Source organism: Cyprinodon tularosa, unplaced genomic scaffold (genome assembly GCF_016077235.1).
Source record: "Cyprinodon tularosa strain WSP-4 unplaced genomic scaffold, ASM1607723v1 ctg683, whole genome shotgun sequence".
NCBI lineage: Eukaryota > Metazoa > Chordata > Actinopteri > Cyprinodontiformes > Cyprinodontidae > Cyprinodon > Cyprinodon tularosa.
Window position 1 is genome coordinate 234,824 of NW_024039433.1, and position 16,859 is coordinate 251,682.

The 16,859-nt window shown below is 38.7% G+C and overlaps 1 protein-coding gene across 1 annotated transcript; it reads left to right on the forward strand.

Moving 5' to 3' along the window:
- The first annotated feature begins 6,496 nt into the window (after window positions 1-6,496).
- Window positions 6,497-9,970, forward strand: LOC119771647 (P2Y purinoceptor 2). Its single transcript, XM_038267764.1, has one exon. The coding sequence runs from the start codon at window positions 6,783-6,785 to the stop codon at window positions 7,806-7,808; it is 1,026 nt and encodes a 341-aa protein (XP_038123692.1). The 5' UTR covers window positions 6,497-6,782; the 3' UTR covers window positions 7,809-9,970.
- The last annotated feature ends 6,889 nt before the right edge of the window (window positions 9,971-16,859 follow it).

Consider the following 16,859-nt stretch of genomic DNA (forward strand, 5'->3'; position numbering starts at 1 on the left):
TATTGTAGCTTAAATTAGATTTAAAAAACTGGAAAAAGCACTGTGAGAGTGCAGACCTCTGCCAATCAACAAACTTTGCTCCAAATTGTCACTTACACCTATAGCTAAATTTGGCACATTATCTGGATCATTACCAAATCTAAATGAATGGTTCCTTGGCATAACACAGACCTCTGAGAAAAAGAAATTACATAAAATCTGTTCACAGGTTTTCACTTGATTCTGCTAACAAACCAACAACATTCCCTTTTTTATTGTGTTTTGGTCCTCAGTAAAATACCTCTGGGCTTTTTTAGTTCGATGCTGAGGCTGTCAATGGTCACTGCAGCTACCTTGTGGTTTAGTGGGGAACTGCTTGTTCCATCAAATATCTCTATCTCACAATCTTAGAGAATTCCTGAATCCAGATTATGATGTGGATCATCATCATGCCGGACAAGCTATCAGTTAATGTAACCTAAAATACAATACATTTTTGCTAAATGGTCAGTCTTCAATGCTTTACATTATAACCCTAAATTTTCATACATACAGTAATTTGCATAATTTAAAAAACTTCCAGTCATTAAAATCGATATCTTTTTTTCCTGAAAACTTGCATGCTATTAAATTCTGGTCCTGTTTGTATTTAAAATATGTTTGAAAATATTTGCTGAAGTGCCTGATCACTGTGGAGTTTGATCAAGGAACCACCAAATTCCACCACAATAAAAGGTCGCACAATTTTGTTTTGAGGAACCTTAAAGTGATCAAGTGAGGTTTTGTATTTATAGGTATAAATCCAGCCATTGCATCTCACTTCCTTAATAATACAAATATTAGGAAGAAAGACTTCAGAGTCGTAAAATGTGGTGAACATTAGGAGAATTTTGCTCACATCTTAAAAAAAAACCCATAAACTTATGCAATATAGTAGTTTTAATTCACATTCTTTTGTTCATATGATGTAGAATATATCATAAGAGAAACGTAATAGTTTTATTTCAAAGTATTACCCAGCCTCTAGGTAAATTTTGAAAAATGCAACCAAAGGGAGCATTGCAAGAAACTCCAAGTGTGGGAATTTGAGTCAGGATTAAGTAAGGGGATGGTCAAAATATTGAAAAAGGGCAGTTGGTCAAGGCTCAGAACAGAGGACCCAGTTTTCAAAGCAGACAGACAGTTTGATATCTCAAAAAGTGTTGATTAAGAGTAACGGATCTGCAGTGAACAACGAGGACATCTAAAGCCCCATTTACACTACCCTTGAAAAACCGAACCAGGCCCAGACCGGTCCAAGCTTGGATCGGTAACCAGGCCAAGCTCAGTTTTGACGACCGTTCACACGTCACACTTATCTCGGTTATCTCGACTCCTCGCCTCCTAGTGACGATGTGCGGTATTACTGCTAGGATTGAAGGAGGGACTCAAGCAGCTGGTGGCGGTAATGCACCAAACGCTGTTTGTCAACCGCCGTAAAACCCAAGAAGAAGAAGACGAAGGAGGAGGGAATCAAGCAAATCAAAATGGCGGCGACCGTCACATTCAGAAAGTTATGCTTGATTATTATTGCTGTACTTCCGTGTTTGCGGTGGGTCAGGCGAAGACGGCAACCTTGCGCGGATGTACTTGAATGGAGTGTGAATCGGCATGTTCAGCCAGTCGGCGATGACGCGTTCTGCTCATGCGCTCTTGTTATCAGAGAACCGAGCCAGGAAAAAACCGAGCCGAACCCACCTCGGGAACTGGTCTGCAGTTAGCGCGGTCCGGTTATGTCTATCTCGGTTCAGTTCAGGTTGTTTCCGTTCACACACGACAAGTTATCTCAGTTACTGAGCTCGGACCGGTCTCGGCTCAGTTTTTTAAGGGTAGTGTAAACGGGGTATAAGGCAGGAACCTCTGGTCTTAAAGTTCATTCCTTGCCAGAGGACGAGGTTGGTTCCAAACCGTCGGCTGCCGAAGAGATATGGCGGATGCTGCTAAGAGAGTCCAATATGTTGAAACTCCGGAGATAATCCAGAGGGAGAAGCCAAAGCCAGTGTTGAGGCGGTGCTCAAAGGTGCCAGAAGATCAGAGATCCGAAGGGAAATCCAGGCCGGTGTCAGTAATCAGTTTCAGGTGCGATAAACAGGCAGAATCCAGCAGGCGTCTGAAGACAGGTCAGGCAAATGGATCAGAATAGGAACAGGCAGGCTCAGAGGTCCAAAGGCAGAACAGGTCAGGATCAGACAATCAGAAACACTTAGATACACTAGAAGACTCTCACCAAGGGCTCTAATAATCTGCCAGTGACGTCTTGAAGAAGGCAGGTTCATAGAGGCTGGAGAAGGTGGAACAGATGAATGGTAATGAGAAACTGGGCAGAGCTAGGCAGGTGAATGAAATAAGTAGCATGCCAGTCACCAGCGCCAAGATCATGACACAGTTACTACAACAATCTAAACAAAAAAGAAAAAAGTGTGATGCTGTCCGATAGGTGATAAAATGTTCCTCTGTAAGATGCCATCAATCAGTGCTCTCAATTCCAACTCATGACTTGCTACACTAGTGCAAGTGTCTGAGTGAGATGGTTTTATGGTATCCAGATCAAAAGATACATTTGTTCTTCACATTATTATTTTTTTATATTTCTTTTTAGCTAAAATAATGCATTATTACTCATCCTCCTTTAGAATATTATATTTTAAAAGTCCAAGTCAGCTCGTCTGTATGGTGGTCATGTCAGTTTCTCTGTTTTTCTTAAGTGAGAAAATGCTTTTTTCTTATGAAGCCCTGATGACAAATATAAAACATCTTCTGTGTTCGAAAAGGCAGACTTGTTAAACTGCACAAGTAAGGCTTTCCACAATGTTTCATTATTGTCAAAGTTGGATGAAGGACCATAAAAATGTTACATTTCTTGAAATAACAGCCATTGTGTGTCAAACTAATTTTAAGCAGGTAAGTGGCAGGCAACAAATACAACTTCTTCAATAAGAGAAAGGTTCCATCTTTCATTTCATTCTACATTTTCCTCTCAACTTATCTCTTTGCCAAAATAGTGTTGAACTTAGACTACCTCATATCAGTAACACCCAAGGACTATTGTTACTTTTCCTTTCCTTCTAAAGGATTTCCCCACTTTTTTTTTAATCAAACCTGAAGGAAGGACAAGTCAACACTGCTAATCAGCAAAAGATGCCTCCCTTTACCACCAATGGCTTTGGAAAGCTTTTACTGGATAAACATGCTTTGGAGATTCAATTCAATTCAGTTTATTCATATAGCGCCAATTTACAACACATGTCATCTCAAGGCACTTTACAGTTCACCGGATCATCCAGTCAAATTGATTCAAAGTTTTCTATCTAAGGAAAACCAGTTGATTGCATCAACTCATTGACTCAAATGCAATCCCTCACACTAAGCATGCTTGTAGCGACAGTGGAGAGGAAAAACAGGAAGAAACCTCCAGCAGAACCAGGCATAGTGTGAGCGAGCATCTGCCGAGGCCTTATGGGCTTCAATGAGACAGAAACAGGGATACAAAAAGCAGCTGTAAAAGGCGACCCCTTCCAGGAAACACACCGCCAGGCAGATGAGCTCCGAGCCAACTCCCATGTCAGAGGATGAAGAGAGCACATCCAGCCAGTCACAGTCAGACACAGGACTATACTGGAAAACAGGCCGATCTCCAACATCTATAAGCAAGGGTGTTGATGGCAGCAGCACAGCTGATATTTCTCTCCAGGATGGCGTCACAGCCAAACAGGAACAGACGAGGCAAAGCTACTATGAGAAAAAGCAGAGAGAGTATAACATTTAAAATGAGATTAAAATAGGTTGACTTGAAAAGAATGTTGAGATCAATATTTAACTCTCTCTGTAATGCCAAAGAGTGACAGTCATTAAGCAACAGTCAGCTCAATACCCCAGCAAGCACATTAGCAACTAGACCAACCTGAAACACCCGTGGACCTTTCTAGGCATAAGGTTAAAAGATCATGAAGACGGCTGACAGGAAAAGTTCAGTTTTAGACAAAGCAGAAAGACCAGGGTGAAGAAATGTCCACATCGTGGTAGGGGGCATCTGTGAGCTAACAAGTGATAGGAGTGAAGCAGCTATAAACTCTGATATTTTTCTTTAAAATAGATTTGCTTCACCCCAAAATGGAAACAGGGAACACAATCTATGTTCTAACAGAAACAATCTTTATGTTTACCAGCTTTCTTCGCAATTGCAAAGAATAGGATCAGCTACTGGGCGAAAAACTGTAATAGTGCCAACCCAGTAAAAAAAACAAAAACAAAAAAACAGAAGTAATAAATTGTATTGACAACAGGTTTTCTGTAATCTCCAAGATAATTACTACAAGTACAAAAAAGTGCCTAGCCTGACCGATAATATATGCCCCTCCAGGCTAACAGCCCTTCTAGGTTAAGAGCGTTGCCAGGTGTAGATGAATGAAGCCCTGATGAGATGATGGGGTTAGCTCGAGTTGGAGATAATCCATTGTATTTTCCAGTGAGCTGATGTTGGAGAGCAGGATTGATGGGATCGGTGGTCTGTGGGGATTCCTTCTTAGCTTGGCCAATAGACATCCCCTCCGCTCTTCACCTGAGCCTAGCACACCCACGGAGGAGGAAAAAAAATCCACATGTGGACGCTGTTTTTGGACTTCAGTTCAGCTTTCAACACCATCTTCCAACAGCATCTAATATGAAAACTGGAACAGCTGGGCTTCTATACCTTTGCAATTGGATGTTAGACTTCCGCACAAACAGACCTCAGTCAGTATGGGTTGGACAGAACACCTCTGATGTCATCACCCTTAGTACGGGCTCTCCTCAGAGCTGCATCCTAAGCCCCCTGCTGTTACAGGATACAGAGAGGAGGTGGAGCCACTCATGGGCTGGTGCAGAGATAACATCCTGATCCTGAACGTGGAGAAGACTAAGGAGACCATCATTGAGAGAGCATTATGACCAGCTGTCTCAATGTATGGTGTGCAGGCTGCAGTGCCTCAGACTAGAAGAACGTGTGAAGAGTGGTAAGAACAGCTGAAAGGATAATCGGGGCTCCACTCCCCTCCATTCAAGACATTTGATCCCAGCGCTGCCTGTATCATGCCCATAACATCATCAGTGACCCTTACACCCCCACCATGGACTGTTCTCCCTGCTGCTCTCTGGGAAGAGGCTTTGCAGCATCCGTGGCAGATCCACCAGGTTCTGTGACAGCTTTTACCCTGCTGCCATAAGACTGTTAAACTGCTGAAACTGTAATCAAGTCGCAAAAGGAGACTCTGCATCACACTTGTAAACATCATATTTGGACTATATGGCAAAGTTTTCAAACCCCTCTTAAACAGAACTCAATGTTTCCACTGATTTTGCAACATATTCTTCTGATCACTACTGAATTTTATAAATGGAAATGTTCATTTGATTGCTGTAAGCTACTCATTCACTTTTGAAAAGCTGGATGTATCGAAATATTGTTTTGTATGCATTCTGTATACTTTGTCTAAGTCTAAGTTATCCAGGGGGTATCCCTGGAGAAGTCTGATCCCCTGATATTCCTTAAAAATTCTTCTGAACCTTTTGTTCTAACAATGAACCTATAAAACACTAATACAGAACACGGAGCCACATAATTATCATGAAGTTAGGCTCTGATTACAAACCAACTACAAAACTACACTGACTACAAAATTACAGAAACTAACAAATAGCTTTGGATCATCATCTGGAACAGCAAAATCTATGATCAGCCTCATAGATTTTGCCTCCATTTCTTTTCTGAATACTTTTTTTCCATTTCTCTTACCTCAGCATCATCTCAGCATGAATGTCCAATATAACATAACAATTGGCCTGTGTCTGGCTTGTATACTGGCTAATATTCTCTCCTTTCCATGGGGGAAAGGGCGCAGTAGATGTGGCACACCTTAGTTTTTTCATTAACAACCAAGTAACTCTTTCAGTGAAGGAACAAAATAACAAAAGGACTCCTTTGAAAAAACAGATGCTGTGGAGTGTGCCAACTTCTCCCAATATCGTCTTACATTCTTCACCCACTTTGAAAGCAGCTAACAATCCTAAGGAAACGTAAATAAGCTGACACCATCTTTATGGAGGTTGAAGCAAGAAAACTGTGAAATAAAATGAAGGCACAGTTGCATCTTTATACATGAAAACTTCAACAGCTGTCCAAAAAAAAAACAACTACAGCTCTCACTTGTTCTTTCAAATACACCACTTCCACTTTCTCCCTTAGTTACTAACCAACGCGTGAGTCCTCTGACTTGCAGCATTTTTTTTTATAAATACGGGTGCTCTTAAAATTATTACATTGTTCATTGGTAATAACGTTTAAGATAAAAAAAAAACACTAAAAATTTCAATATCGTGTTATCAACATGTTAATTAGTGTATGCCACTGCAAAGTTTTTTTGCTTTGTCTTTTTTTTATGTACAGCACTTGATATTGTCTTGCTCCTGCAATGTGCTTTATAGATCAACTCTCCTTGGCTTGACCAATTTTGAAATTTCTTTTCTATTTTATATCTTTATTCATATTTATTTATTTTTGTATTTGCTTTTTTTAATATATGGTTGAATATTGTAGGAGTAAAAATCAGTTTTCAATAAGATGTAAACTCTCCTTCTTTCCCTTCTGCTCCTCTTTCTTCCTTTTGGCTTTTTAGGCACAGTCAACACTTTTGTTGTGACTCCTACTAATGAAAAATATATCTGTGTTGTACATACTACTAAAGCACCCTTCTGCTTTTTGTCCATAGGTGAACAAAAAAAAATAAAAAATGCCAGAGACGACGACCACTGGTGTTCTCTCAGTACTGCCAACCACTGCTAACGCCAGCAGTTCTTTATCCCATTGTCAGGGGGTGAACCAACATGTTGCTCTCACCTTCTTCCTCTGCCTGGTGTTCTTCATTGGCTTCCTCCTGAATATATTTAGTCTGTGGGTGTTCTGCTGCCGTTTTCCATGCTGGACTTCTGGAACTATTCTACAGTTTCACCTGGCTTTAAGTGATGCGATAGCCACACCTGTTACCCCAATGATGGCTGTGTACTTTGCTGTGGGTAATGACTGGATCTTTGGCCGCTTCATGTGTCAGGTCAAGATTGCCCTGCTAAGCTCACATTTTTATGGTAGCTCCATATTTCTTACTCTCATAAGCATCCATCGATACACTACAGTGGTGCACTATAACAAAGGCTGCTGCATCAAAAAGAAATTATTTGTTCAGAAACTTTGTGCATGTGTTTGGTGTTTGTTGGGGATCCAGGCTATAATCTTTGCTATCCTGCTCCCTCCCAGCTCCGAGAAGGGTAACAGTCACTGTCTCTCAATTCATCAGAAAAATCTAACTGATTCCTACTTTATCATTAACTTCATCTTGTTTATAATTGGATTTTTACTTCCTTTCTCCGTGTCTGCTATATGCTATGGCCGTTTGGCAAACAAGTTGACTACCCTCAACGTTAGCACAGCGAAGGGTTTGAAGGTCAGGCTGAAATCTCAGAGGATGATAGGTATATGTCTGCTTATATTCTGTGTGTGCTTCCTCCCGTTGAATGTGTCACGAACTCTGGGAGTTGTGTTTAAAAAATGTTATCCACAAAAATGCCGCCTTCTCCAGGGGATCGAGACAGCATATTACACAACCTGGATTTTAGGAGGAGTAAACAGCTGTCTTGACCCTATTCTATATTGTTTTGGCTCTCAGAATTTTCGAGATGCATTTCAGTCTCTTCGAACTGGGAAGATGGATGTTCCAAACAGGCCAAACAGAAGTGAATCAGAAATGACTGCAAATCCATAGCCAAGAGGTTATTGACTAATTGGAGCCCCGTAAACTGAAGCAAACAACAACAAAAAAAACAACAACATCTGATATATCAAATACAAAACTTAGATCAGAGTTAATATTAAAGTAATGTACTGGATGAAGGTTCTTATAGGCAAGTATTAAAATCCGGCAAGTTAGCATGTTTTACCAAATTGATGATGCCCCTTATTAAATCAAATAAAACTCGCAATTATCACATAAATTATTTGGATCTGATTAACTTACAGTTTAAAAAAAAACTTCTAAGATAATGAACAAATGAAAGTCAGATAGTGTTTTCAACCATGCTTCAATTGAGAGATTTTAAAAACAAGCACATGAAATAGGCCTGAAAAAAATATATATATAAATTATATGACCAAAGGGACATGTTAGATTTGTGTGTCCACTAATTAGCATCACTGGTGTAGACAATCTTGTAATCAGCATAACAGGTGTCACAGGTGTCAGTCACTGTGCTGTTTGGTGACATGATTTGAACGAGATTCAACAGGGACCAGAGAAAAAATTAGAAAGAAAAATATTTTTGAAATGAAATGTTTCTCAAACATGTTAAAGATAAAAGCTATAAGACCATTTCTGAGCAGCTTGAAGTTCCTGTGACTACAGTTCCACCTTAGTTGTACTTCCCAGCATTAGAAAGCTTGATCTCATTCACAGGTCATTGGTGTTGCAATAGCAAAATTACCCAAAATGGCTAATAAGATATAATATAAAAATATTGGACTACTCTGAAGTGCCCTTCTATGAGCCCTGGGGACCCTTTCACGAAGCAGGTTTATCAAACTCAGATTCAAATCCACAGCTCTAGATTGATCAGCCCTAAAGTTTGTTATTCAGAGTTTTCGGTTTTGCAATAGCTGCTATGAATTATTGCTGTGAATATTGAATTAGTTCAATCAACTCCAAGTAGAACCACTCAGATCTATTAAGCTGAAATCTTCTGGTAGCAGGTGAAAATTAAGTCATCATCCCATGGGTCCCTCCTCATGTTGATTTAGTCTTATTTTACACAGTAAATACTAAGTGGCTGTTTGCAGCCACGGTTCGGATGTTATCATCCTAATAAACTGTTTTTATTAGCTATCAGTCCCTTAGAATGGTTTCAGATTGTGCCAATAGGCTTATTAGGTTGTTATCATCGAGTAAATCCTAACTCTAAAGTAATTCCTTTTTGCCCATTGAATCAATAAATGTGTAATCTGAAAATTTCAGTTGTGCTTCATCTACTTTAAATATAACTAAATAAAAATAAAATTATCCGTACCCTGGTCCGCTCATATTAAACAAACCAAAGACAAGTAAACCCATTCCCTGTCAACTCAGTTGTAGAATCCTCTCCCTATAAAAACCTAATTCTCTGTAAAAAAAAAAGTGAAGATCATTGTGTAATAAGATCTTCGTCAAACTGACATGTATAGTTTGGTTTTATATACCCAATGTTTCTAAACAGACCTAGATGTTTTTTGTATTGTATGCATAAAACTACATCAAACAACAACAAAATTCTGTCTAAATCAGGAAATAAAACAATGTGATTGGCTGCAGAGAGAGGGGAGACCGAGGAAACTCTGGGTTTACTGAAAAAACCCTCCTACTGACCAGGTAAGCTCTAGAGAGAATGTTACTACGGTGACTGAAACAGAGGCTGAGGAAACTATTTTAGTGAAATGGAAAAGTCAGAGTTTCCATGTTTTCAAGTTTAGATAACTTAGTTTTTGGTAAACCTGCTTTGTGAAACAGATCCCTGACCTAAATCATATTTAGCATCTTTGAAAGAAACATATGGTTTGGAAAAAGCACTTTTCAATTCTGGGACAACTGGGTAATGAGTGCTCCAAAATCCCTGCTGAGATGTGCATATGTCTTAGGTTTTGCAGCAAGATTTTATTTAAAATGGTACCATCATTTTTGTCCATGGCTGTTTCATGGCTTTTTTTTTTGTCATTCTGTTAAAGCATGTATAAAAACAATGTCTGACTTATATTTTTTTATTTTCAGATAATGGTTATTTATTTTTACCTATGAAGATTCAAGGTATTGCTGTAACCATAGTGTTTTTTTCTTTCAATAATCTAGGGGTACCAACAATTTTGTCCACAGTTGTATATGGTCTCTCTTCTATAATTTCAGTGTTACCGGATTAACCAAAACTTCTGTATTATTTTGATGTTTTTTTTTTTTTTTTTTTTTTTTTTTTTTTGTTAATTCATCTTTAGCTTCTTTGGAATTAAAAAAAAACAACAAGGATTTCTGTCACTGCTTCTGTCTAGCCAATTTATGATTTACAAAACAATATTTTTTATGTAACAATCAACTTTCTTCAATTGTGGTTTTTGTAATGCTATTTAGAATTTCATTTTTCTTTTCATTCACTGTTTTATGATAATACTCTTTATTTTCTTAAATTTGGCTAGTTTTGTATTCTTTCATGAGATTCCTTTTGAAATTTATGAGTATGGATTGATTGTTTTTTTCTTACCAACCTCTTAATAGGTCAACGATTATCATAAAATTCCAAGAATCTGTCCCCAGCTGTATTATAAGGTTCATTAATAACTTTTGCTGATAAGCATTGCTCTAAGTAAGTTGTAACACAATAAACAAAAATAAAGAGCTGTTTATTTTGTGCTTATTAAATTATGTTCTGTTTCAGAGATCATAGTCGACAATGCTCTTAACCTTCTTAAGTTCCATCCATCCATTAAATATAACTAGAAAATCCATGCATATTGACAGGACATGTTGGAAGGCCATTAAAGAGACACACAGATATGCTGTTGCTTTTGCATACAGCACAAGGTAGCCCTCCTAATTTCTTTTAACCTGAAGAGACAACCACAAACGGTCAACTGCACCCTGCTCATCCAGGACAGTCTGAGTTTTCATCTACCATTCAATTTATTTCCATCTAGTTTATTTATATAACTCTGTTTCACAATGCATATCATCTCAAGATATTTCCCAGAGACAATTCAGTCAGATCATTCAGTCAGTTGGATTAAAAAAAATGTTTTCTTAGAAAAAACAGCTTATGGCATCAAGTTTTGACTTTGCAGGACTTCTGGATTAGGGTTTGGCAACAGTAGATATTCGCTTGCATTTTGTTTTTGAGTGATCCCTTACAATGAGCATCCCTTCTTTCGAGGCCAACTGGAAGTTTAAGAAGACTGAAGCAGACACAAACATGGAAACACTGATCCATAAATACTTTAAATGTTAGATGATGTAAAGGTAAACTACCTGCACAGGTGTCTCTGTCTAGAAAAGAAACAGTTAAGCAGATGAGCTCTGAGCCAGTTTTCATGTCAAAGAGATAAAAGAGAACACTTATTATTGGTCACAGTAAAAGCTGAGCCCAGGCACAGGACTGGGGCTCCTCTATTATCAAAGGTGATGGTGGCATCAGCCCAGCTACTAGACCAGATTAATGCACTTTGATGAGAAAAAGCAGAGAGAACCTTAAGTTAGCGGTTTAACTAACATATACTGCAGAATTTTAGAAGAGACAGAATAAAGCAGATTTATGGTTGCTATGTCCTCCAGCAGCCAGGCCATTAGCATCATAATTATATTGATAGCTCAGGAGAAGCTGAGCCACTAGAACCACAACCGTGTCTGCCTCACAGACTAAAACTGGAGGTTGGTTCCACAGGAGAGGAGCCTGATAACTAAAAGATCTGCCTCCCATTCTACTTTTAGAAATTCTAGGAACTACTAGTAAACCTGCAGATTGAGAGCGAAGTGCTCTGTTACATAATGGAACATAAAGAACAATCATATCTCTGATATAAGATGGAGCTTCGCCATTTAAGGCTTTATATGTGAGTAGGAGGATTTTAAATTCTATTCTGGATTTAACAGGAAGCCAATGAAGAGAAGCCAGGATAGGAGAGAGATTTTTTCATCAGAACTCTCCCTGCAGCATTTTGGATCAGCTGAAGGCTTTTAATTACAGTTTGTGGACTTCCTGATAGTAAAGAATTACAATAGTCCAACCTTAAAGTAACAAATGCATGGACTAGTTTCTCAGCATCACCCCTGGACAGGATATTTTTAATTTTTACAATATTCCGCAGATGAAAGAAGGAAATTCGGGAAAAGTATTTGATATGGGATTTAAATGACAGGGCCTGATCAAAAATAACACCAAGATGTTTTACTTTATCATCTGAGATCAGTTTAATCCCATCCAAATGAAGTGACTGGCTAATCATCTTCTTTTTCAAAGACTCTGGCCCAAAGACTATAACTTCTGTTTTGTCTGCATTCAGGAGCAGAAAGTTAAAAGTCATCCAGTTTTTTATGTCTTCAAGACATGCCTGTATTCTATGTAATAGGTTAGCTTTATCTGGAGTTATAGACAGATATAGCTGAGTATCATCACAATAACAGTGGAAATTAATCCCATGCTGTCTAATAATTCTATCGATAGCATACTGTATACAGTACATAGTATATAGCACTGATCCCTATGGTATTCCACAGGTAACCCTTTAGCATGAGGAAGGTTTGCCATTATTTAGCACAATACAATAAACCTGTTCCTGCCCTTTTAACATTTCAGCTCAGTGGTCAACCACATGGTTGACCATTTGCTCAGTGAAATGCAGGTTGACAAGGCAGTTAAAGGGTTAATGCAATTTCATTTATCCACTATACATTGCAGGAGAGTTTGATGGCCATTTGCTGTGAGACAGGAGTTATCCCTGCTAACAAAGGCTGCTGACGCCTTACAATGACCTAGAATCAGGTCCCGAACAGAACTCCAGCTGGGCTCACTGCAGGACAAGATGACCATAGGCCTGTTCAAATCCTGTTTCCAGTGGCTACGTTACCTCAGGCTTGTGGTCATCACAATATTGCCACTTTTAGGGGGGTTAACATCTTGTTCTACAAATGTAAGACCCTGATGACGACCCCCTGCATCTACCAGCCATGCAGGATGGGAGAGTAGAAAGAGACACCATCTACCAGGGTCACTTCTTACTCTAAGTCACCACCATCACCACTGCTTAAGTAAAAAGAAAATAGTAAGATGACACACATTTTACTTGGTATTCTCTTTTTTCTACAAATATACATATGGAATGTTTGCATCTTTCCAAAAACTTTACATGAATCCTGTCACCATGCACTCTTTGCCAACTTGTGCTCCAGTATTTATATTTCCAGGCAGGCATGGACTGCTAATCGGGCATACCGGGCATTTGCCCGGTGGGCCGACGTGATGTTTGGGCCGGCAGACCCGACATGTATATTAATAATACGTATTATTATCATTATTATTAATAATATATAAAATATATTATATAAAAATAAAATCAAGAGTCTGTTCCGATCATCCGGTGTCGTGCCAAATGAAGTATCCCCGCCAGGATTTGTATCCCCTGCGTCGGGAGCGCGCATTTAGCTTGCTGAACGTATACACTAAACTACGCCTCATTTCCAGCCAATTTGGCGTGGAAATTAAGATGTTTTATTTATTTTAACAAAATAAAAGAAGAATAAAGCTTTTGCAAATGTGATTTACACCCACAAAAATAAAACACTAAAATGACTGTGTCGGTGATTTAAAACATGGTTCGAAAATCATACATTGTTCTCATGACACTGAAATACATGGTAGTCGTCACATTACAAATTTGCAAAAAGTGTGGCTGAAGGTTACGGCTGTAATATCAACAGCTAACTACTTCCGTTCAGTTAGTTATGCACAATTAAAACACACACATAAACTGTACTATAGCTCTATTCTTAAAATACTCAATCCCAAGATCGCTTATAGGACCTTGTCTCGTCCCATAGTTAATTATGCAAATTAGATGACGAAATACCTGAATGTTTTGCTAGCTGACAGTGCTTACGTTTTTGAAGTGGCTTGAGAAATCTACACCGACAAAAATGAATCCAGCAGAGTATGAAACCATTGTCAAATATAAACTCAATGGAGTTTACCCAGCTCTTTTAAACATGAGAGAAAAATTTCAGTTGCGACGAAAAGCTGCAATTTACAGCATTGAAGACGTCTTTTCATAATATTGGAGCGCTGATGTTGAAAAAAGAGTAATTAATTTTGGTCTTTTGAGAGCAATTTATTTTTTAAAAAAAAGTTTAAATTTCAAACATAAAAAGAATGTTTACATTATTTTTCTTATCATTTTTCTACATTGTGAGGAGTCTTTCTGGTCAGGATTTCATATCGCAACTTTCCAAAGTTTACATAAGGCAGGACTCTATACTTAAATTAAGTTTTTTGTCATTACATCTACAGAAGTTTATATGCTATTGTGTCTATATTCATATTAAACATGATGTATGGATTTGTCTGTAAATTATGAAACACGTATTATCTTGTAGGTCTGACAGTTGATTGACATAAACAAAAACGCTGTAAAAGTATGTGCAAATTACATACGTTAAAAAATTCACAGGAAAACTGTACAATGGAACTTTTTGAGAATTTGCCTGCGTCAGAGGTCTCTGAGGTAGTCTATTTTCACCTATTCAATTTTATTCAATTCAATTTTATTTATATAGCGGCAATTAATGAAACATCTCAAGGCACTTTACAAAGTCAAAATCAATCATTCATACAGATTGAGTCAGATTATACAGATTGGTAAAAAAAAAAATTTCCTATATAAGGGAACCAGTTGATTGCATCAAAGTCCCGACAAGCAGCATTCCCTCCTGAAGAAGCATAGAGCAACAGGATGAAACCTCAATATTTGCCATTACAAGAATACAGTGCAAGGAGCAGGATAAGTTGTGCTACAGCCCTGCAAATTCACCTCCAGTTGGCCACTGGCGTGAATGTCTAATCAAACTTTCAAAAACAGACTTCATAGGTAGATCTGAGGGCCTGGCATCCTTTAATTGGCCCTGTGCTCCCCACCTGACACTGTGAATCCCTCCTGATATTTGTGAGTGAACACCAAAATAGTAAGGTTGAGAATGTTCCCCTATTCTTTTCATGAATGAGAGCAGGTTCACTGTAAGCTCATGTGAAACAGACGAAAGGGTCTGTGGAAGTTGCATGGAATGTGACATTGCTGTTACAGTGTTCACGATGATTGACTTGGTGGGTCAATGTCTGTCTGGTGAGGTATTTCCATGGAGAGATGTTCAGATGAATCCAAGATAAACAGTTGCATATTGTCTGTCATTAGAGGTCAGGATGAAATCCTCTGACCTGTTGTTAGGCCCTTCGCTACTGCAGTAAGGCCTTTATTCCTCCTGCTCCATTACATAATACATCACATGGCAAGAGTCTGCATGTGACTCCTGAAGGAGGAAGTGACAGCATTAAATGGCTTTCACATTTCCCCAACTAAATGCAGCAAAATTCTCCAACACATCCTTTTTAGTTCCATAGGACACCCAAATGTTGTAATTCTGATTGTCCAGGAGCTCAGTGATGACCAGGTCATCATCTGGGAGCAGATACCCTGGACACCATGTGCCATCTTTTCACAGGGATTTTCCAAAGCTGTCAGGCATGGATACTATCCTGTAGCAGACAAACAAACTACTAAGTACCATCCTTTTTTAATTGCTAAAATGACATGTCAGCATATTAAGTCCTCAGTGGGATGATGATTTTTTTCAAATAAAACAGAACATTGTTTCTAACATAAAGATGGATGTCCAGCTGGAGCATTTTTCCAGATAAATCTGCTGTTTTCAAAGTGTTCCTTTATTTCTTCTGACCAGAAGATACTCAACATGTTGTGAAAGCTTAAAATGTGCAGTTTTTTAAACTCTGCTTAAACGTAATTTAATTTAAATTTTTATTTTTTTTTTCAGGAGAAAAGTTGTTTTACTGGCGTCACAAAGGTACTGCCAGAAGCCTCAAAACAGAAGTGGTCTGCGGTGCTGAAAATGCAGATAAAATGTTCAAGGATTTTCACTTCAGCTCTACTGGGGCCCACTGTGGCCAAACTAAAACAAGAGAAGCAATTTCTCAGAGATACTACTGGCCTGGCATGTCAGTCGACATCAACAAATGGGTATGTATGCTGTAACAAGACATATAGAGGACCTGATAATTTAGCTCAGACAAACAAAAATATGTTTACAAGGTTTTTTCAAGCAAAAAGCATTGAAAGGCTGGAAACTTGCTGGAGGGCATTCAGGAACCTCTTTAACAGAGAATAAGGTTAGCTGCTTCAGAAATCTCAGTGGAATGTGGTGAACACAGAATAAAAGCCAAGAACATTGTCAGTATCCGGTAGATGATGCTGGATACATTCAATGGGTCCACGAGTTGCACTTGCTTGGTGCTTATGTGAGAAAGTACAAAGAAAGGGCTTTGCTCATACTAGCTTGTGAGCTGTGTAGCAGTGAACAGGCGGTCCGAGAAGCACCCCACAGTCACTACCTCTATTTAGGGGTGACAGGTATTGCTACATGGAGCTAATAAGGAAAGCAGAGCAGTGAGTAACACAGAACACATTAACAAAAACACATGGAGCTGTAGCATTACAGTAAGCATTACATACACAAATAGAACTTTCAGTACAAAATTTGATAAATCTTGATATTTAATACCAGTTATTTTTTTTCATTTATTTCATATCACTTGTTTTTACCTTTGAGTTTTGTTCTTTATTGTATAACATTCTGTGCTTTAGGTCTCACAGTGCTTAGACTGTCAAGCCAGCATTCCATGTCTCAAGTGTCATGATGGGTCTCTGTGATTAAACCCACATGCAGAACACCACACGAAGCAGGGTAAAAGTTTAACAGTTTATTTAAGGAAGGCAAACACGGAGTAAACAATGCACTGGTTCTGGTACTGGTCTGGGACTTGGTTTCACAGAGTAATCTGCAGAGAAGGATAGTTTGGTTAGCCAGGTAATTATGACGTCTTGACAGGGTTTTGATTCAGAGTTGTACCTGATAAGGTTCAGACTGATCGGTGGAGAGGGGGAACCGGTTGGGTCCAGAGACTGTGGGTTCAGCAGAGAGCTTAGCAACGGCAGAGCTTAGCTTCAGGCTAGCGAGGTTCAGACCTTGAGT

Coding starts and splice junctions, on each gene's coding strand:
- LOC119771647 (XM_038267764.1), top strand. CDS start 6,783: ATGCCAGAGACGACGACCACTGGTGTTCTCTCAGTACTGCCAACCACT.